General features: G+C 37.7%; 1 protein-coding gene across 3 annotated transcripts in view; it reads right to left on the bottom strand.

The window, feature by feature from the left end:
* The window catches only part of LOC127977163 (RNA polymerase II elongation factor ELL2-like), a 38,682-nt gene extending 15,917 nt beyond the window's left edge, over positions 1-22,765 (bottom strand). Inside the window, exons 1-3 of one of the 3 annotated variants that reach the window (XM_052581877.1) lie at positions 22,580-22,764; positions 17,980-18,027; positions 749-873 (exon numbers count right to left, since the gene is read on the bottom strand). In XM_052581877.1, the coding sequence (XP_052437837.1) occupies positions 749-873; positions 17,980-18,027; positions 22,580-22,717 (311 nt within the window). In that variant the 5' untranslated portion in view covers positions 22,718-22,764. Of the gene's footprint in view, positions 1-748; positions 874-17,979; positions 18,028-22,579 lie in introns of all 3 variants that reach the window. The other 2 variants (XM_052581876.1, XM_052581878.1) reach the window with 2 other exon arrangements.
* Positions 22,766-23,582: the final 817 nt, after the last annotated feature.

Genomic DNA, 23,582 nt, shown 5'->3' on the forward strand with positions numbered 1-23,582 from the left:
CAAAAACACAGCATAATGTTCTTTTTAGCCACATTATATGACCCCTTTAAAAGAACACAATGTGAATAAAACGCTACATCTAAATTAGTGTAAACATCACTACAGAAATTTCCTTGAAAGCTCTGAGAATCAGCCTGCTATGTAAAGACTGACATGTTTAACGCCTCGCTCCCCATTGCTAAGTGTTACAGCTGCTCCTTTGTCCACAAAGCAGCCGGAAAGTCAGTGACTAATTTATGACTAATGGCCTTAACCGGTTTTTGTGGAATTGCTTTGCATCCTCTTTCCCACAAACCTATCTAATGCTATTCTTCAGCGAGACAAGCAGAGTATTGTGAGACTACAAGTCTCTTTTGAGCTGGAAAGCGAACAGATCAGTGCCAACCCGATCAAGAGACAGCAACTTCACAACTGACCATGACGCCAAATACTGTAATGGAACTCGGGTTCAAAGGTCAAAGAAAATGTTGAGCCTAACAAACAACAACCTACGCTCAACACACTGATTTAACATTCAAGACACATAATAACTAAGACAATTTATTATTTAAATAATATATTATTACTTTTTCTTTTTTTTTGGACAGAAGAAATTTTGTGGTAAATCTGTCAGTCAAGATAACAGGATGTCATTTTTATACAATTTTAATAATTATAATAATATTTATTTTATTTTTTTATTATTATTTATTTTATTAATTTATATTATTATTGTTAAATTTATATATTTTTTTCTTCTTTGTCTTACCCAGAAACAAACTGGTGAATACAGTCGAAGCTGGCCTGAGGTTTGTCTTTACTGTCACTGGACAGGTAGAAGGAGAAGACACGGAATGCATCAGGAGAATCCAAGGAAGCAGGAATCTTGATATACTGGAAGATGAAAAGAGATAGACTTGTGTCAATAAAGTCTCATTTCATTCTAAATATACACTTTTAAATACATAGCTGCCCACTATAAATGCACACACGCAAACAGTGCAATTATGAGAGCGGATGTTTGTTTATACCCTCATGCTTCAGATCTATTAAATGGCTATTTTAAGCAATGGAAAAACTCTTGTGTAAAAAAAATAAATAAATAGATGAATGACATCAAGAATTAACTTTCATTATATGGCAAAAAACAAATAATTATAATAATAATACAAAGAGTCAAGGATCTCCTTCCCCTGCCTAAAACACAGACTTTTGTTTATCAAGAAGAGCACTTCAACATTCTTTCAATAAACCAGTCAAAGGGACTCCTCCCAGAGACGTCTCCGTTTGTATGTAAAATGTTAAGCAGCATGTCCTCGTAAAGCAATTAAGTTATTACTTCCCTAGAAAAGGCACTTGCTGTACCAAAACCAGTTTCATGATAGAACATTTTGTACTCGCCTATTTCTGAAAAAAAAAAAAATAATAATAATAATATCATATTTGCTAATTATATGAGTTTAATGTGGGTTTGTAGGAAGCATCCTATTGCACAACACACTGAGGCTAAACGTATAAGACTTTCAGGCTTCTTGTAGTAGAAACATCTTTATTTGTCATTCATATACGTGTTTTTATGCCTTTCGAGCAAAAACATTAATCCCCATGGTAAAGTTTTCTAATTGATAGGGACAGAAGAGGTTTTGAAAAATTGTTGGAATGTCTTAAAAGCACCAGTTTGAATAGGTTTAAAAATAAATTACATAAAAATAGGCCGACATTTTCCAGCAAAAGTGTGAATTTCATGGTGTTATATAACTGTAGAGTTTCCAGCTGTTTATTAACATTTTTCCCCTAAAAATTTCCAGTCTAATAATAATAATAATATAATAACAATTCAAATCTGATATAATAATAATTCCAGTCCCTATAATATCTTTTCCCCCAGTGTAAAGGGTATCTGCTAGAACAGAAATATATAATTCCTGACACATCGCAAAACATGTAGCTAAAAATAAAAGGTAGCATTTTTTAGCAGTGAAAATGTTGGCACGTTAAATATAAATATGAACTCCAAAAGCTTCTTATTGTATTAAAATAATATACGAATATAATTAAAGTGCTTAAAAAAATTGACAACTTAATTTGAGACAGTTGTTCATATGTTCTTGTTTTGTAATATTTGTGATCCCTATGGGAGCTTTTTGGAGGCATGAATAAGCAAGTGAGCCAAATAAACCTTTCCCTTTTCAGAGCACAAGCAAACTTTTGAATAATGTGCAGAATTCCTTTTAAAACAGCAAAAGCATTGAACAATGAAACAATGAAATGCAAAAACAATAAACTAACAAAAAAGACCACCTACTGAAACTATTGTCTATTTATCTATGTAGTATAACTAATTATAATATGGGAAAAAGTGTTTTCTTTTATCCATAAAAGTAAGGTACAACCACTTCTACCAGTGCTATAAAACTTTTCAGCTAGATGAACAGCAAACCTACACTTTGATGGGTTCTGACTGATTCGTGCCAGATCGACTGCATCTCTGAGTTTGAGGCAACACAAGGGTAACTGAGTCGGTCACGTAATTCTCGCAGTCATCTGAGGGCGATCAAAACAAATGCTACCCTGAACAAGTAATATCGACGGCGTGACCTCACTACCTGTTCAAAGTCCTGCGAAAAGGAATCAATAAGATTGCTGGACAGCTCTGCATGCACAAAGCCAAAAAAGCAGTGCTTCAAGACTGCCAAACACATGGTGAGGGAGCGCGGGGAGTCTGAGCTAGAGCCATAAGTAGAATCAACCCTGCGGCACTCTCAACTCTCCTTCATGCGGTGGCTTCTATAAAATATAACTTCATGCAAGCTATTTCTGATAGTAAAAGACCAGCTATATTCTTAAGGGGAGGCCTAGAAACCTACTTTCACTAATACAAAAAGGCAATCCAAAATACAAACTCATTAAGCAACAGGTATTGCGGTGTCATTAAAAACAGCTTTTCCTTTCAAACAGCCTCCAGCTGAAAATGATGGATGTTTTAGTTGAGGCAGTGTCCTAGATTTGAGGAAAATGGCTAGGTAGAGTCCGCATAATTTAAATACTTTATTTTCGTTCGGGAGACAGCAGTCTGTCATTTGTGCTCGAGCGTGTCCAAAAGTGAGGTGGAAAATGGCAATGACTAACTATGGACCCAAAAAGTCACTTTAACAAATCGTTTAAAACTGTTTTCAGGTGTGTGGTTTTCCATCAGTGAAATGACGGGGAATAAATAACACGGCACTTTTAATTCCATCTGTCAAAGAGAGCCATGGGGTATTTTTTCAAATATGTAGGTTTATGCTGTGTGAGCATGTTTGGTTAAAGACTGGTTTAAAGAATGCATCTGTCCTAGGGCATGAAAGCGCTCTAAAGCGTAGTGCAACCTTTGGCCACAGAAAATGAACAATGTTCCTCTATAGAAGGTTTTTTTTTAACTCGGACTAGTAAAAACAAAACACGACCAAACCAAACCAAAAGACAAAACAAAACCTATAAAAAAGGCTTTTGCACAAGGACCTAATTATACTAATTATAGTATGGGTCTTAATACATGAAAATATACACTTGCCTTTATATTTTAGAAAGGGAGTCGCTCAAAAAGAGAGCTTTATATTTTGAGATCCCTGGCATCAGAGAAAGCTTAACGGTGTTTGTGAACATACAGGTTAATCATTTGAACTTTTCGTGAAACTGCATATTTCATATTTCAATGTTTTAGAAAACACAAACACTAACCTCTTCATTTTTAGAAGCACACTGGACTCGTTTCAGCTGTGTTTAATGAAGTGCATAAATACCCTAGCAAGCAATTTACCGTCCTACAGATCTATAAACAGCACGTACAGGCACGGCAGAAAAGGGTTTTGGCTGTCAAAAATGCCCGGTCACGCAGTACAACCATAAGCACTGTCGGCCACATGGAGCCAATAAAAAGCAACCAGTCTCACAAACACACATTCAGCTTCACAACCCCCACAGAACGAACCCTGCCCCCATCATTATCTGTTAGTTTTCCTTGCAACAAAACAAGCACTCACGAGCAGTCACAACATACTAGCAAACAGTAGCCCGCTACGACGATGGACGCTCATGGGGTCTGAATCGGGGAAAACGCTGGTAATGACCCAGATATGTCCTCGTCTTCAAAAAAACGAGGCAGTATACGACATGATCAGACTAATGCTACTTTTTCTGTGACAAACCAAAAAAAGCATAATGGTCAGCCAACAGCTAGTCCTACAGCTGCTGCTGGAAGCCCCTGCCAAAAGTACTAGCCTTCTTCGCCCCAAATTCAACAAGTAATTTCAAGGAGGTCCCAGATGTAGGCCACAGCAATGCTGTGAAGGAATGAATAATCATTTGCGTTTCAAATGGCCACACCGACCGAACAAAAGCCAGTCACCTCTGAGGCATCACCAGAGCCATGGATTTACAGTCTTTACCCCCCTTAAAGTCCCCTTTTCTCAAAGCATCACATCCCCCATCCCTTTCCCTCCAGGAGACAAGCACTGCTCACACCCCCATCCCTTTCACGTGGTACATTCACTTGTCGACCCCTGGCTCAACCACCATGCACACTTCATATTCTGATTATAATCAATGTCATGCCGGTCAGTTCATTCTGTGGGCTTCCCTCTTTTTCCATTCCCAGTTACCTCCTCGATCTTCATAACCATATGTCATTTACCCCTTTGGTTCCCAGCTTCTGTCTCCAGGGAGAACGTGGTTTTTCATGGCGGCAGGATCACACTCAGGCCACTTAGATCGGAGTAAGAGAGATTTAAGGTCTATAAGCAATAAGTCTGGGAATCAACAGAGGCCATTATTATTGCGATTTTAAAATTTTCTGTAGTATTTTGACAACATACATTGCAATATATAATGTTAACAAATCCTTCAAGGTATACAAATTGGGACACAAAATTATGTAATTGGTCTATTTTTTGTTGCCAATTTGACTTCAAACTGATTTTTATTTTTATGGGGCATTTTCGCCTTTCCTTTATGATAGGACAGATTAGAACTGACAGGAAGGGAATTGGAAGAGCGATAGAGGTAAGTTCCCTTGAGTTGAGATTCGAACTTGAGACAACCATAGAGCAACGGTGCTGTATATTGGCGCGTTGCCCACAGGGCTATCAGCACTGACCAGCTGTGATATATATATATATATATATATATATATATATATATATATATATATATATATATATATATATATATATATATATATATATATATATATATATATATATATATATATATAAATTATATATAAATAAAAAGAAAACATTTAGCAATAATGTGACAGGTGAGCAGTGCTTATGAATGAGCAGCATACTGTCAGTGTAGACATGTCATTATGTAAACAGCTTCTTTGATTGAACTGCGTGCTTAAATGAAAGTATGTTGCATCCCAGTGCACAACTGGCTTGAAGTGGTGTGACAGCATAAGTGTGTTGAAATAACACACATATTTAGCCTTCTGTAACGTGCTTCAAGATCAGATATATGCAAGAACAAGCTTTCTTTACAGAGAGAGAGAGAGAGAGCGAGAGAGAGAGAGAGACAATGATACGGTATCGACGATTCATTTGCACTGTTTATGAAATTAAAAAGATTTCAAAGTTGATCTGGTTTTCGTGCATTACAATTATTTGTATTATCTACCTGCAATCTCAATCTGAAATTCAAACTCTGGTAAAAGATTGAAACTTAGTCTCGGTACAATATCGTCATGCAAAATATTGCCATACTACACCATAACGATTTCCCCCCCACCCCCATAAAGAAAAAGATGCTCTAGAAAAATGAAAAGTAGGAAATTCACATATGGGGAAAATGTGAACTTGTTGGTGTTCACATCTCAATCAATGAATTGAAAGAGTAAAACATAAAGGCTTTTACGCAAAGTTCATTATCTATGTTGCGAAGTTGACTGTTAATACATTTGCCTTTTGCTCCTTTCTGTGTTTATTCCTCCAGTGAAAGCCAACGCCCAACTTGGCAGGTGAGACTTTATCAGCTTTTAGATCAGTACATTAGGTAGTATACCACCAAGGTTAAAATGCAAATACAGACTGCTTCGAGGTTTGCTACTGAAACATTATCTCTCTCTCTCCCTGAGCTGTGTGCATTTATGATGATTATGATCCAAGCTCTTTGTGTCATTCACCTTGTTTTCTCACAGTGAATGACTGTTCTACTCATTCACAGACTATACTGTACATAAAATCTTTTGGCCAAATGAATAGTGCAGAAATCAAAGTTTCATTCATGAGTGATTTAAAAATTAAAATAAATATTACATTTTAAAATATCCGGTTACTGTTCTAATGTATTTTATAATGCAGCTTATTCCTGTGATGGCAAAGATGAATTTTCAGCATTCATTACTCCAGTCTTCAGTGTCACACGATCCTTCAGAAATAATTTTAATATGCTGATTTTTGTACTAAACAAATCTTTTTTCCACTGTTTTAGTTTGGTTGGTGAACAACCAAAGTATACTGATACCATCAAATACAAAATAATTACGCAATTATTAGTGAAGCAGACCCTGTGTTCTTACAATCAGTAAGCAGTTCAGTAAAATAACTATGCCCAGCAACAGTACTGTTGTTCAAACATTTTCCATTGTCAATAATATTAACACATACACAGGTGGGTTTCATCCACGTCATAACCTCCAAATGGCATCAGATTGACAGGATTCCTAAATAAGCCACAAGGGAGCAGAAAGCCCATCCTCTGCAGCCCATCTTCTGCCACATCTGCCGCACGATGCCATGTGTGTTTGGAGATGTCAAATACTTTCAGTCTGCTGTAAGGTGTGAACTGGGCTGGAACAGAACGACTTAGCGGGGGCCATGGCCAATGGGGACGAGACAAAGGCTGTGCTTTGTAGCAACCACGGAAAAAACAACCCTGCTTCTTTCGAAGAACATTATAATGTTTTTATGAGGTGGCGAGATGCACTGCACCCCAGAATTAAAATACTCGAAACATTCTGCTCATGAGATTTTATGACTTTAAACGCTTGTGTTTTGTTCCTACAAAGCGTGCATCTGTTTGGAAAGAAGAGAAGCTAGTGTGTTGTTTCAGGTGGTGTTTTCTTTTCTCTTTCTTAAGCCGTGTTGGGTCAGTGTACGTAAGAGACGAAACAGAACATCTCGTCCTCACACTTGGCATTATTTTTTCAAGCCAAGGCCTGAAACTGACAGCCACCTAGTAAACAATAACCTCTGCCAGATTACTTATTGTTAAACCATCCCTATGTGTCAGAAAAGATGGAAAGTTTCTAGCCATGCAAAATCGTGCAGCTTTTATCTCTGCTACAGCAATTACCGTTCTAGCTATGACTCTTTGACTTTGACCAGTCACGTAATGAGCACCTTCCACTTCTGAGCTTAGTTTTCTTTGGCCTGGTTAAATTAGTTCTGCTGGTTCCATCTACTCTACAGTCAGCCTTCATCGCGATCATCGCCATTGTTCTCTTCACGCAGCACGCTTGTCTACGGCTCCTGTGAGGCGCTCGTCTTTTGTTCCCGACACATGCGATGGCATGGAATTCGGCCTATTTTATTCATAAGCAGCAGAAACGTGTGGCCTATTGGAAGGGGATGGGGGAAGGGTGGGGTTTGGGGCATCCCTGCCCAGGACGGACAAACGGGACTACATGACCCCCTGATCCGAAACGGACAGAGCCAGTCATCCGAAAAAACAAAAACAAAAAGAGGGGTGGGGGATAGGGACGAAAGAAAAACAGAGAGAGAGTGACGGGAGAGGAGAGAGATACAGCTGGAGATTACAGTGCTAATGGTAACTACATTGAGGGCAAGAGAAAGGAATTATGGGAACTGTGAATTATGAACTGGGCAAATGTTGCTCTTAAATCCACAGTCAAAATATCTAACCGTTCAAATGTTTAGGGTCAGTCTTATGCTCACCATGGCAGCATTTATTTTTATTTTTGTATTATTCCTGTGACGGAAAAGCTTGATTTTTAGCAGCTATTACTCAAGTCTTCAGTGTCACATGATCCTTCAGAAATCATTCTAGTATAATAATTTTCTGCTTAAGAAACATTACGGATTATGAATAAACAAGTTCAAAAGAACAGCATTTATTCGAAAAAGAAATCTTTTGTAACATCTAAAATTCCTTACGGTCACTTTTGACAAAGAGATAGTTCACCCAAAAATGAAAATTCTGTTATTGATTACTCCCCCTCATGTCATTCTATTGCCATAAGATATTCAATCATCTTCAGAACTCAAATTAAGATTTATTTTGATGGAATCAGAGCTTTCTGACCCAGATAGTTAGTAAATAAATCATTAAAATAATCCATCTGACATCAGTGGTTCAACCGTAATGTAATGTAAAGAAATTGTTGAATAACTTTAGTTTTTCTTTTCTTTGTTCACGAATAGTATTCTAGTAGCTTCATAAATTTACGATTAAACCACTGATGTAACATGGACTATTTTAACAATGTCCTTACTACCTTTCTGGGTCTTGAACGTGTCAGTTGAGTTGCTGTCTATGCAGAGCCAGAAAGCTCTCTGATTTCATCTAAAATATCTCAACTTGTGTTCAGAAGATGAACAAAGGTCTTGTGGGTTTGGAAGGACATGAACGTGAGCAATTAATGACAATATTTTCATTTTTGCATGAACTATCCCTTTAAAGCATCTTTGGTGAATAAAAGTCTAAAATTGTTACAGAGCCCGAACATGGGTAGTGTACTATAAATCAGACGGTGTTTAAGGCAACATGGGTAACTTCTGCATAACTTGCCCTCTTCTTTCACTCTTACAGTTTAATTGGCTGTTTCTCCCCGCCGCTCTCTCCCTAGTCAGAACATATGTGCACCTGACATGTGGTCGGCCAGATTTCAAACCAATAAACTTTAGCATGTCACAAGTGTGCAAATGTGCTACGAGTTAGCAAACCAGGCTTTTTGTTGCAGACTAGTTCCATATTTAAAAAAAAAAAAAAGAAAGGTTGATGAGTCTCACTCACATTTCACTGCTGGTTATATATGCTATATATAATTGTGTATGTGACGAATAAAAATCATGAATCTTGAATCTTGTCTTGTAGTGTGCGCTTGACTCCAGAGATGAACTAATAATAGTGCTAACAAGTGGCATTTAAAAGGAAACACAGAATGCATGCCGCCTCATGGGAAACCCTGTTATAATTCTTTAAATATCTGGGCTTCTCATTCACACTATTTGTGATATCACTGACGAGCGTGCGATGAGTCACGGATTGTAAATGCAGAGCATGAGTCCGCCTCTGTCTTTCGCATTAAATCCCTCTGTGTCGTGGTACCGGCTTGAAGTCCGTTACATTTCAATGGGGAGGAATCCGAGGGGGTGGATGTGGATGTCTGTTGATGCATGGGGGTTGGTTTAAGGATAAAGGGGGTTGGCGATGAGAAGTTGTGGAGCTGAAAGAGGGGTGGTGGAGGGGGTTGTGGTGGCTGCTTCATCCCCTGAGGAACTGCCTCGGATGCCAAGCAAAATCTGTCTCTCTCTCCTCTCTAGCACCTGAGGGCTAATCTGTCAAGCTCAGTAAGCACTGGGCGACCTGACTCCATAACCATCCCTGTGTGTGTGTGTGTGTGTTTGGGAATGGGGGAGGAGAGCACCCCACATGCTGCTTTCATATGCACCCCATTCACAAAGCAGCCAGAAGCCATCCTCCACTTGCCTATCAGTTACTATAGTGACGAGTCTGCGCAAATTAAGTAGAGGCAGGTCTATGGGGGCGTCCACAGCCTCACTGGCCTCTGAGATTACAATAGTGGAACAGTTCTCTATGTTTTGATTGGTTGACGCCGCACATTTCAAAAATTCATACATAACGCCAGCTTTGAAAGGCTCAAGGCTGGCTTCTCGCTCAGCATGTGTAGTATTTGTATTTTTATACACTTGCGAGAGAATTGGTGTGAAAATGCAGGGAGATCAGATACACTTCCATGGAGCATTTAGAAATTAAGCATTGTATCAAATCTGGACACACTCAAATTTAAAGCACACACACACACACACACAAATCATTTCTTCAAATAATGTTTACAATAGCAGGTTCTTGAAGCCTTTTCCTGCCTCAGTGTAAAAAAAGACAACTTTGAGAAAGTTTAAAATATTGTGGTAACATTTACATTATGTAAAAAGAAAACATTAGTTCATGCATTAACTGATATTAACAAGACAATTGCTACAGTATTTATTAATCTCTGTTAACATTAATAAAAAGTAAAAATATTATTTAGAATGCTGTTCATCCTTAGCTGAAGTTAGCTCAGGTCCATTAAATAAATTATATTTACAGATATAACTTTAAATTGTAAAATATTAAATGCCTTTTTATTGTTAGTTCATGTTAAATTGTGTTTTAAACGGTGTTAAATAAAATCTTACTGTATAGCATTACACATTATTTATTTGTGCAATTGAGAGTTTTAAAGTTGCATCTGTAAAATATGATATAACAATTGAGAAATATAAAATAATTTCACAATTATGAGAAAAAAAGCTGCGAGACAGGGAGTCACGATTGTAAGATTAAAAGGCACAATTACAAGAAAAAAATTGCAATTCTGAAACAAGATGCAATTGTGCGATATTGAGTTCCAATAATCAGATACGGAGGTTTGCAATTGAGGTGAACAGTCACAACTGTAGGAAATAAAGCTGCAATTATAACTTTTTTCCTCTCTAAGGCTTCCTCAGGTTCTTCTTTTTTAAGCCTGTCGTACAAAGGGCTTCATTCAAAGCTTCAGAATAAAAACAGGGCAAAACAACTTGTTCCTAAAATGCAGAATGTTCTCAAGCCAATGTTTATTTACAAGACCGTTCCCCGAGCAGTCACACTCTAGTCTGCCGGATGGCCATGACAGACAATCTACACGAACAAAAACAAACCTGAAAGAGGTTTCCTTTTCTAAATACATCCACGTGACGGCTAGACGTGGCCATGAATGCTCTTCAAATAAGATTTAAACAACTCAATGTGACTAAAAACTACTATAAACTATTAGAAGCAGTGCATCCTGCTGGGCCGAGCCAAAGCCCCCTGCTGCAGGCACAGAATCAATGGATCTACTCATGTAACTGAAAAATGCCATAACCATCCCCATCAACGACAACAGGATGGCAGAGAAGCTTAAGAAAAAAAAAAGTAAAGTTAAATAAGATAATATCGTGATGTTTTAAGCATCAAATAAGGAGTGTGTTATGGATTCAAAGAAAGATGCTACACAGACAAAGTCTGAGAGGTACGGACTGTTAATACACACAGAGCCACAGAGCTTTCAGAAGTTGGTCCAGGCACATCAGAACTATGAGCGTGCCTTGTGTGTGTTTGTGCATGAAAGGCCTGAAGTGTCTGTGATCTTCCCTTGCGATTCTTGGCTCCACTCAGCCATTTAAAAGCTGTGAGATGTGCAGCACAACATTTTTGGAAGAGTTTCATATACACACACCACACGCTTTCCACATCAATCACATTTTATCTTTACAGGAAGACACTTATGAAACCAAAAATGCTTTACTTGGGGATCTTGGTATGCACAAAAATGAACCAACTCTGAGCACTCAATGGGAAGAATGCTAAAATCAGGGCTTAAAGGCAGGGTAGGTAAAACATTTATAAACAACTTTCTTCCAAATTCGTTTAAACTTTCTATATATATATCAATGCATAATTAAAATGTAAGTACTCTGATAAAAAGAGTATAAAAATCGAGTGACTCTAGACCGTTTAATCTGTATTAAACACAGCTCATTATTTCCATTCGGGACGAAACATAGGATTGGCTTAGGCGACTGTCACTCTCTCGCAACCATGGCAACCACACTTTTGCCACACATGACCTGCCCACTTGCGCGCGTACGTTTGATTTGAGGAATTCAAGAGGCACGGATCCTAGGAATACCAAAACAATTGTAGAGAAACAGCAAGCAAAATTCACAGTACCGGCCTATGCAGTTAGTGAAGGCAAACCAGGCAAAAAAAAAGGAAGACAGTAACAGTACAAGAAAAGGCAATGAACAAAAAGTCTTTGGATAAACAAAGAAATAAAACGTGAGTTAATATCGGCGTGGCTTTCCAGCGATGCGAGAACTGAGGGAACTCGAGGGGCTGAAAAGTGACTCCTTGATGGCTTTATTTCTGCTGGACAGGTAAATCTTTATTTTTGTATTTTGATCATACATATTTTTTTGTTTATTTTTTCATGAAGCATGTGTCATTAGCACACGTAGCTGCATAATATAGCTAACATAACATTACTTAGCGAGCCGTAGTAGAGACGATAAATAATCTATAGGCCTAGCTCAAGATGATAGCTATAGCGTGGCTTTGGAAGGAGCCCAGAAGGGAGGGGGTGGAGTGAATGGAAATAATGAGCTGTCTTTAAAACAGTCGTGAGAGGTCTACAGACACTCGATTTTTAAACTTTCTTTTTCAGAGTACTTACATTTTAATTATGTATTGATATATAAATAAAGTTTAAACAAATTTGGAAAAAAAGTTTTTTAATATATTTTTTACCTACCCTGCCTTTAAGTTTGCATGAAACTACTGTTTTTGCATTATGAATCCATTTTTGTCCCCATGACAAATGAAGTTTCAGTTTAATATTTGCATGTTTCTGACATGTAACGCAGGTAATTTTGCCAGGCTCTTGTTAAACCTGAACCTGTCATAAAGCATCAAAATGTATAACATTTATAATTTGCTCCTCATGTTTTTGCTTGAACAGCACAAAGTGATTCACCTTCAAAGCACAAATGAAGACATTTTTTAAGAAATCTAGCAAATGCATATACTTGTTTAATGCTTGAGAACAAACCTGACTGATGCTTGTAACGTGCTTGCATGATGTGAAAATAGCCCTCATTGGTTCTCTCATATTGAGCAATATAAAGAGACTGTGCCATCAGTCATATAAAATGATTGTGTTTCTTCAGAAGACAATTCTGATTCATTTGTATTATGAGCTTGAAGCCTTGAACTTTTTAAAAGCCAAAGTTTTTTGGAATGGACATGTAATGGGAACACAGAAATCTCTTGGGTTTAAAATATATATTTTTTGTGTTTCAAAGATGAATCAAATATGGATTTGGATTGCTGAGTTTTGTAAGGTTGCAACATAGGCTCATTGGAAACACGTGCATCTGCATTTCTGCAAACTCTCTGAAAGACTGTTTACTTTAGCCGCATTCATCGTAAAACTTGCTAATTAGAACATTATTATGAAAGGCGATTTGTGAAGATTCATTAAAAAACCTTATACTCCCTTCTTCTGTAGGTGAAGCTGGATCACGAATGATTTGCGTGTACATAAACGCATTTATGTAGATCGGGGCGCATTTCCTAATAAATTTAGGTCAACACTTCTGTCAATCAAACTAATGTGGGAGGGACCTGTCTGTGTGACATCACATAGACAGGAGTCTGAGATCGGTTTGATTTGATAAAAGGGTAAAGATTTTTGTAGATAAAAAAAAAAAAAAATCATATCATTGTAGGGTGGTTGTGTACTAGAGCTGTCACTTTTGAGAAAAATCTAATTAGAATGGATATCGAATATCATGCAATGTATTCGAATATATTCGAATATCTACGATTACGGATATTTCATGTCATGTTCGAATGCATATTCGAATATCGAATAAAAAGTGACAGCCCTATTGTGTACACACAGCCAACACACGTTTCAGTTCAAACAACTTGTAAAAATTCATCGGATGACCCCTTTTTAACATAAGAACCACCGCAATGCATAGCTGAAGCAACATAACACAAACACAGCAAAATGTACCTATATCAACGTAACAAACATGTGCCAGGGTCATGCATTGAACACTGATTTTAGCGCCAATCACTGGATGCTTTACTTTGAAACTGCAACGAAATATTTAGGAAGGTACGTAATTACGGTGTTGCAGAAATATATTTAGAGGCACATATGTCAAGTGAGCCTGGGTTGCAAGATATATATTGCAGTAAGTAACCAGCCAACTGGCAACAAACTCCTTTTATGCACTTGCCAAAGCAACATTTTACATTTGGCACCGAGCAAGTTTTGGGCCCTGGCTAAGAGAAAAAAAGAAAAAGAAAAAAGACATTAAAAAGAAGATCCTCCCTGCTTTTGGAAGGACATTGTCAAAGATGGCCTGGCAAGAGCGTGCAGAAAACAGCAAACAGCTATGCCAGTCAAAACACTGGGCCCCCCACGGGTCTCTGTGCTCGCTGGCGAGTACGTCACATCTGGATGAAAGAATCGGCGTGTGCCCTTTCATTCACACGTGGGACAGCTCCCCCCACATCGCCTCTGCTGCAAGAGACTCTCTGCGTTCTACGCTCATTCCTCTTATTGTCATTCTAATTAGCTTTCATGAAGTAAAAAAAGCCAAGCTTCGAACGTGTGCGCACACACACATACACACACACACACACACATGCAGAGGCCCTGCCTTAGACAAGCATAGAAACGAAAAGACACACAAACAGAAATGACCACACATAAAAAAAAATCACTGGTCCCGAGCCAAATTTTTGCATGGGGTGCTCCCTTGTCCTTGTATCCAGTGAGTTATACCATTGAGGACCTTGTGAATACATACTAATGTACTCTAATACACACTCTCTTAGACACCATCACACTTTCACGTACACACACTCATCGTAGGTGTGAGATAGAGAACTGATGAATCCCAGTGAGAGAAAAGAGAGGATCAGGTTGAGACAATCACAGCGATGAAGAGAGGGACAGACGGGTGGGGGAAGCTAAACCTTCACACACATTTACTATGAGAACATCTCAGAGAGAAACGTTTTACCCCCGCCTCCCATTACAAACTAAGGGCCTGTTTGCATGACAACGTTTTCAGTCAAAAATGGCAAACTTTTTATGCGTTTTGACTGTTCGTTTTCACAACAACGGTATTTTGGGGTCTGAAAACATATTTTTGAAAACGGGTGAAAATGGCATCGTTATCGTTTTCGTGTAAACACCCAATACGGGAATCTTGGAAAACGATGACGTCATGCACATGTCAATTTAAAAGGCTAGTGCGAAAAAACATACACAACAATGGCGGAGTATATGGTACTGTTGTTACTGCTTATGAGTTTGCTAATGCATACTCACATAACAATTTTATATATATCTTGTTTTGACATTGTTAGTTCTGGCTTTTAAATGCATCAAATTAAACATGGTGTCACCCTGAATATGGTCTATTTATTATGCAAGAAAAATTACTTCTTATTTGATTGCTACAGCACTTAACATTTTTAGATTAACCAATACATAGCCATAAGTGAGGGAGCATATTAAATACAGAACATATTATTTTGCAAAACCGTGTAGAAGTTTCATTATGAAAAATAGCACAAAACATTTCCAAAAAAACATATCATACCAACATGAATACAAAAACCACATTTAAGAACATGGCAAATGTGTTTTTAACTAGATTTCCGAAAGCGTCCTCTTTTTCATCACAGACATCCATCATTCTAAGACATACTAATCTGTCACTGACCCATAAAAGAATTATGAAAATTGTGCAATGCAACATACAGTGCACCATTCTGCATAACAATATGCTCTCATAATTTAATATGTTCTCTCACTAATGCCCATGTTTTAGTTTCTTGATTAATATAAGATCATAAAAATATATGTATAATACAACCACAGAAAAAAAAAAATATGATATAGCTTGTCAAACTGCAGGACACTGCCGTTATTCCTTCATATTTTACTCTGTTAGAACCGTTTCTGTTTATTGAGACAGACATCTATATTTGTAGCCTCTGGATAACTAATTTTATGCAGCAAAAATCCAATTATCAAAAGAAATGAGACTGCATGATGTGAAATCCCAGTCTTTGAGAATCCGAACTGAACCCGAACATCCCTAGTGATGCCATCAAAGGCATTCAGATTCCATAAATCCTCCAGAAATGGGGATCAATTCCTTCAATATGAAAGGCATTTTACTACTCTAAACATCTTTTCTTGTGTTATTTCTCGCCAGTTGCATCATCCTCCTCAACAGATGGAGAGAACAGAGCAAAACTGAAGCTCCCCATCTGTAAAAACCCAATGATGGCTAAATTATTTGTTAACTGCCACATGAGCGTGCATTATCAAGCGACTGTCAGTTGGACAGTCTACCACAAATTGAAAATTCTGTCAGCGTTTTAATCACCCTCGTGTCATTCAAAATCTGTTCACATTTCTTTCTTCTGTGGAGCACAAAAGATATTTTGGGGAATGCCAAACAATTTCAGATCTAGAGAAGTCAATGAAACCCAAAACAGTATGGTTACCAACATTTTTCAAAATAATTCAAAATTCTTTTATATTCCACAGCAGAAAGAAAGTGATACAGAGGTTGGAGCGACATGAGAAGTAAATGATGACAGTACTTTCCTTTAGTTCTTGGATGTTCGATCTCTTCATGTTAGGGGAAAATGGCAGCTGACATCCTCAGCAGGGCACTTCCTGACTTTTTTCTACGTTGCACCTTAAAGATCTGGAGACAAGCCAGGACAAGGTTTATGGGAATTCCCTGGTATGGGGCAGCCCTCCTCCAGGTGGAAGAAAATTGCCTGGCTAAGTAGGAGCAGAAATGGGAACGTGTATCTCCCAAGTGCTGTTCAAAGATATCCATCTGTTGTAAAACTATGATACCCCATATTATATCAAACCTGAGTGAAGAGAAAGCATCCTGAGGTTATGGCTAATAGAATGACTGATAGCGTGGTTTCAGTAGCGTGGACTTAACATCACTCCCTACTCCCAGCTGTAATAGCTTAATTTGTCACCCTGACACACATGCAAACACACATGTGCACACGCACACACACACTCGGCTCAAACATCTCATTAATGCCCAGCAGCCCATTATCTGAGGAGGAGGGGATGAACGCTTAAATTCAGTGCAGACAATTTGAATATGTAATGGGCTAAAGATCACTAAATCTAATTTGACAATTAGAACAGATTCCAGTTTTACACCCTCGACACAACTACCCTACTCCAATTTTAAAGGGGAAAGAAACTTCATTAGATCAGATATTCCTTCACTACATGTAACAGCATTTTGCATACTATAATTGTGGAATTTGTGGGGGTTGAACGGTGCTTTAGGAGACACGGTGGCCATGGTTATCCCCCTCCTTGTCGCAGATCTTTCATGTCTGCACTGAGACAACAGGCATAGAGACACAAGAGGCTCCCTTGGGTTAACCAACACCCCCACCTCTTCCCAGAGATCTTGAAAAAGCCTTTCCAGTCGTCAGTCTGACCCAGTAACCTGGTGAGCAGCTCGGGGGTGTTGAGTGGCCTCTCCCGGGCTTCCGACCGCGAGCACAGTCCACCGTTTGTGTCCGGAGCGAGTCCCTTTCCTGTCCCGCTTCTGGATATGTTTTAGACGGGGCTGATTGTGGCAAGCAGGCACTGATGGGGAGGTGTGCTACGGCTGAATGTGCTAATCCAGTTAGACACAGGCATCTTTCTTTACAGCCATTGCACTGGAATGCACCCCCTACCAAAAATCCATCTAGGTCGTACAGTGTGACCGCACGCCACTGCCAATTTTTACTAGCTGTAAATAACAATACTCTCATAAAAACCCAACTGCTGGCCTGCAAATGTTACGAAACCCAGGAATCGCATCCAAACAATGACACTTTGCTAATTTACGACCCATAATTGTGCTTATGAACATACGTGCCGCTATAATTATATAAATGCTCCCAATATATTTGGGCAGGCCCTAAGGGTGGCGTCACTTCAGACTGAAGTTCCTTCTCCATTTCAGCCGATGGTTTAGGAGCTCATGAAATATTGAGGGAGTATGCAGGCGGATGAGGGGTGCCATGAGTTTTTTGCTGCACTGCTCGACAATCAGGTCTAATTAAAGCATTGCAATTTTTAGGCGTCAGGAGGGGTGAGGAAAAACACATTCATCTTACCCCCTGGTTCCCCTTGAAGCAAATTGCCGGCTGATTTGGTAAGGACCCCTGGGGACAGAAGAAAAAAAGGTAGTAAAGGTTGGTTAGCATCTACGGTACTATTATTATATAAAGGATTAGAAACCAAAGATGAAATCTTAGAAATGAATGATCTCCGGTTGAATTTCTAGGCTGGAACCCTCATAACACTTTAGGTAATTTATGACTCGAAAAACATACATTATTTTTCATTTTTATTTATTTATTATTTTATTTTATTTGGTATGGGAATCAAGTGCACCATGACTATCAATTCATATAGGATGCAAAATTTTCCTAAAATCTATATTTTTTTTAATGAATAAAAAGGCCGTAATGCAGTAATAACATGGTAATACTATTAATAGCATAATATTCAGTAATATGACATTTTTGTGCATTCACTGATTAATGGGAAGTTACTGATCCAATACAATATGGTTTAAGTTATGAATGTTTTATAAGCTCACATTTCACCAAGTTCATGCAAAAGCAAAGATGGATTTTGAATGCATTATGAGGGTTAACAAAAACAATGCAAATGTTTTGTACCAGCCTTACATTGAAGCAAAAGGCAAAACTGAAAAATCATTTACTCCACCTGTGTGCCTTTCTTCTATGAACCAAAAAATTACACATTCTGAAGAAATGTTTAAAGAAAAGAAAAGAAAAAGAAAGAAAAAACATAGTTTTTACTAAATAATTTTGGCAGCTGTGGTTGACAATAATTTTGTAAAAAAAAATACAGAAAAAGTGTACACATTTACAGCCAAAAACTGTACATTTTACAAACAAGATTTGAATTTGAATGTAAACCAGTAAATTCAACAAAGCACATTGCTATTAAAATCTATTTTGTACCTTTAACATATTGACAACCACCATAATAATGCAGCTGGTAAAAGAGAAAGCCACATGAAGAATCAAAGCTCATCACAAGTAGAAGTATGTCATTAAGTCATTAATGCAAACAAAAAACACCATCATGGTACACATGATACTTAAATAATGCAATAAACTTTCATTAAACAAATGTACAGAACTAAAAACTATTAAAAAAAAAAACATAATTATTTAAATAAAAAAGGGAATTCTGGGAATATCGGTTTACAGTTTTTGACTGTAAATTATACATTGATTAGTTCTTTTTTACTTCTAAAAACTTTACAATTAACAGCATTTTACTGTAAAACTGCAATGTCAACATAGATCTTTAACAGTTTTTCCCTTAATATAGTATGGAATTTACTGTTTACCTATTAACAGTTTTCCCTTAGCGATTTGACAAAATTTTACAGTTAAAATTACACTTATGTTTTTACAGTGATAAAAGTCAACGGAGCCCAAATCAACACAATTAACTTTCATTGTATGGCCAAAAACATTTTTTTTCCAATTGTCTTGCTCCACAAAAGTAAGTCATACAGGTTTGGAACGACATGAGGGTTTTCTTAATTGTTTACCCACAATGCCAGCATTTCCACAACCCCTGTTTAGGTACTAACTTCAGTCAAATATCATGCCTACCTATTAGCCTCCCTTCACAGTAATTACAGTCTCCTCTTACTTGCTTGCCCCCGTTGACAGAGGCACAGATCTCTCCTGTATTAATTCATGCAGACTGTGAGTGAGGGGGGTGGTTTCTGAGAGAATGAAAGGCTGGCTGTCACTGGCCTCTCGGCAGTGTCATGGCTCTGCTTGTGCGAGCCTAAAGATCAAGGCCTGGCTTTGCTAATCTGCACTGGAATGCGTCCGATTAATAAATCTCAACTTGAAAGACCTTACATGAGTCAATCAAATGTTATTGTGTGAGGCGTGGATGAGTGTGAGGCTGTTGAGTGTGTGAAGACTTGTAGAAGAAGTGGGGGTGGGACAGGGCAAACATCATGGGAAAAGCTTTTAGCCACCAAATGATGAACTGAGTACTTAGCACTAATTAGGACTAAAGGTAAGTTACAAAAGCATTTCATCTTTTTTTTTTTTTTTTTTTCTGAAGGTGCATCAAACAAAATCAAGCAAGCCTGGACATTATCTGCCCTGTGGTGTTTGTCCACCACACAAAGTGTGTACAAATAGACCTTTTATATAACCACCTCCTGCTTAGCTTTAAACACTTAGCTGGGTCCAATGTCCAAGAGCATTAACGCATATATACAAAACAAGACTCATTCGCATCACTAATGTAAATTGCTGAGAAAAAAGGATAGCAAAAAAACGGAGGCTTCGCCAGCATAGCTCGAAACCATTAAGCAAAGTCAAAAGATAGCGCTTATTATCTTCAAGGTACAGCTGTAGCTTTAGTCAACAAGCATGTTTATCTATTATGGATGTTACAGGGAGAGGCCGTCATGTCACTCCACACATACAGTGCGGCTCAAGTTGCTTATTAAAAAATACAGGCTTATTGGTTCTGCGTCTGCTGTCATGTGGTCGGATTAGTGGCTAAACATTACTGAAGGGGGTGGTGGTGCTGCTGTAGCTAACTTGAACTTTGTTTTTGTTTTTTTGTTTTTTATTCTGGTGCCGTGAAAGCTTCTAAGAACATAATGAGCACAGTTCAGAGGAGGACAGTGAAGTATCTAATGACCTGATTTGACCGTGTCTTTGGTTTTAATATGAGAAATCATATGTGATTGTTGTTTTCTTTCTGTTGACCTCATTTGTAATTAATAAATATACTAATACGCAAAACAAAACCCGGGTCATCATATGTCAGACTGACCACAAAGCAATGGGACCTGTCTACTGTCAATGCTGATAGCTGATTACTTCTTACCTATCAAATTAAACAAACTTCAATTTACATTTTATGCAATAATGTGAATAACTAGGCTTGGAACTGAATATTATGAAGTATAACGCAAATGAGAAACAGATGAAATCATAGTAGAGGGCATTTTTTATGTCACTTAATTTTGAATTTTAGTGCATTTATACCACAAGTGCCCCAAATTCCTTACACTGACAGAATGCCAGCAGCATTATTGTGATTGAAAGTTATTAAAAACGTTCTGGTGTATCAAAATGGGGCAGTTATAAAAATTTAACAAAAGACTGACTAACATATTTACTTCTACTTTTCACTCCTTCTACTAGGTCACATTTGATGACAATAGAACATTCATTATCGAGCTCCTGTTGCAAGCGCGAGGAAGTCTTCTCGTATTCTGATTGGGTCAAACGACATTCTACACCGCCTGACTGACCAATGAGCGATGACATCGGGACGGCGTCCAAGCGTTTAAAGGACTAACAACAATACGGATAGAGCACGCCAACAAAAATACACCTTTATCGTCCAATCATCTACGAGAAGCGCTTGACTTGAGATAAGGCTGACTGGCCAAGTGCCCTGTCCAGCTGGCGTAGCCTACACGTTTTAACGCTGAGGTATTGATATTACTGGAATCTGTGCTGTCGAGCCGACGGTTACAATAGTGTATTGATTACTAAACTGCGTTTAACTTGACGGCTTGCGAGGAATTATCTTTACCTGAGGCAAAAATTAAATTTAAAGGGATAGCTCACATAAAATAAATTATGTTAGCTCATCCGCATGCCGTTTAGACTTTCTTTCTATTACTGCACAGAAGGAAATGTTAGTGACTGACAGCCTCAAGTCCACATTCACTTACATTGGAAGGTGTTTTTTTTTCTTCATACAATGAAAGTGAATGAGGACCGAGGCTGTCATTCTATAGAACACCTTCCTTTTGTGTTCTGCGGAAGAAACAAAATCATAGAGGGTTGTAACAACATGATTTAAAAACAACATTTGGATTTAATTGACTATGTCGAGCCATTTCCATATGCCTATTTAAGTTAATCATTCAAGAAGCAATTATAAACTTAATACCACCTATAGAGACAATACGAGGTTATATGCGCTTTTATTTTTGTGGATAGTTCATTAAACCTTCGCAGTAAAATGAAAGGTTACTCTCGAATATGAGTCAAATTAAATATTTGATAGGGAAATGAAAAGGCAGCAATCTCAAAAGCTATTTAAATGACTAAATGGTACTCAAGGTTTATAGTTCATAAGATCGAGCTTGAGCCTTGAGCCCCTCTCAGACCGTAAGATCCCGTCAACGTTAAGAGTAAAAGAAACAATAATCATCTTCGGATTGAAATAATCACAGTTGCAATAAGTAATGCAGTGTTTAGCATTAAGACAGTGTCATGTAACATTTCGTATCATTTGTCAGAAGGAATAAAGCAGGCGACTTTGAACCGTAAGTGAAAAACAGAAGTCGTAAAGTCAATTCCAACTGGCTTAGCGAGAGAAAATAATAATAATAATTGTAACAGCTTACAAAATAAATAAACAAAACTAACGTTAAATAAAACGAACTTCAACGGAACAGTAACAACTGGATGTGTCCCATTTCCTCCTGTAACTATCTGTCCGTGGTAAGACAGCATATGGCACTTAAAGCGACGGACTCTGGTTAAAAAACAATCAACACTTTACAGACAACTAACGGGGGGAAATGTTTTGAAGTTCTGAGTTCTGAACTTTCTTTCTGTCCCACTGAGGTCAGTGCAGCATATAAACACGTAATAAAACTAAATGCGTTACCTTGAGATTCTTATAAGCTTCCAGCGTCCGGATGGCCGTGTCGGTTAGCTTGACGTGAAAGATGGTTTTATTGGGAATGCTTTTGTTAATCTTTCCACAGGAGAGCCCATACCGATGCTCCTGTCTCAACGCTGCCATGTCTGGAACTGAGGTGTGCTGGCGACATTCTGGTCCAAGCGTCACTCTCGCTGGGCGGGGTTACGAGAGAGCGTTGTGGGGACGTCATAGACACACGCACACGCACACACACACACAAACACACACACACACACACACACACACACACGTAAGCAAAAACTATAATCATATGTATTTCAGAATTAGACATAGTAGTCTAACTCAGTTTATTAGAATGATTAAGTTATATTAAGTTTATTTGACAAGGAATGTAATAATGAAGAAAAAAATAAATAAATCCTTGTTCTACTGGAAAGCCTGTACTGAGAATATTAAACTTGACTTTTACTCATAAGTTGTGGCAATAAAAAAATAAAAAAATTGCAATAAATAAATAAATAAATAGTTAAGAAATTTAACTGACAAAATTATTTGACAAAAAAGCAAACTACAGCTTATCGTGGAAGATGAGTTTTATTTTACTATGCAAAAAAAACCTAAATTAAATTATTATTATTATTATTATTATTATTATTATTATTATTATTAAATATCATAATAAATTGAAATATATTTGTTTCATTGCAATATTACAAATAAAACAATTATGCATATACATTAGTTTTACACTCCAAGAACAACTTCACGGAATGCTTACAACATGTTTTATAATAAAATGTTTGAACAGAGGGCAAAGATGTATATTTATCTGGGCCGGACTTTATTTTTGGCCACTACTGTATACAGAGAAATTCTTCATGGCCCACTCAACCCCACTTATTAATTGAAATAGACTAACTTAAATACCTGTGAAAGTACACAGTCTTCTTATATTCAATAAATGTACATTGTAAATAAATTACAGTATAGAAATATTACCAGAATT

This window comes from Carassius gibelio, chromosome B18 (assembly GCF_023724105.1).
Source record: "Carassius gibelio isolate Cgi1373 ecotype wild population from Czech Republic chromosome B18, carGib1.2-hapl.c, whole genome shotgun sequence".
Taxonomy (NCBI): Eukaryota; Metazoa; Chordata; class Actinopteri; order Cypriniformes; family Cyprinidae; genus Carassius; species Carassius gibelio.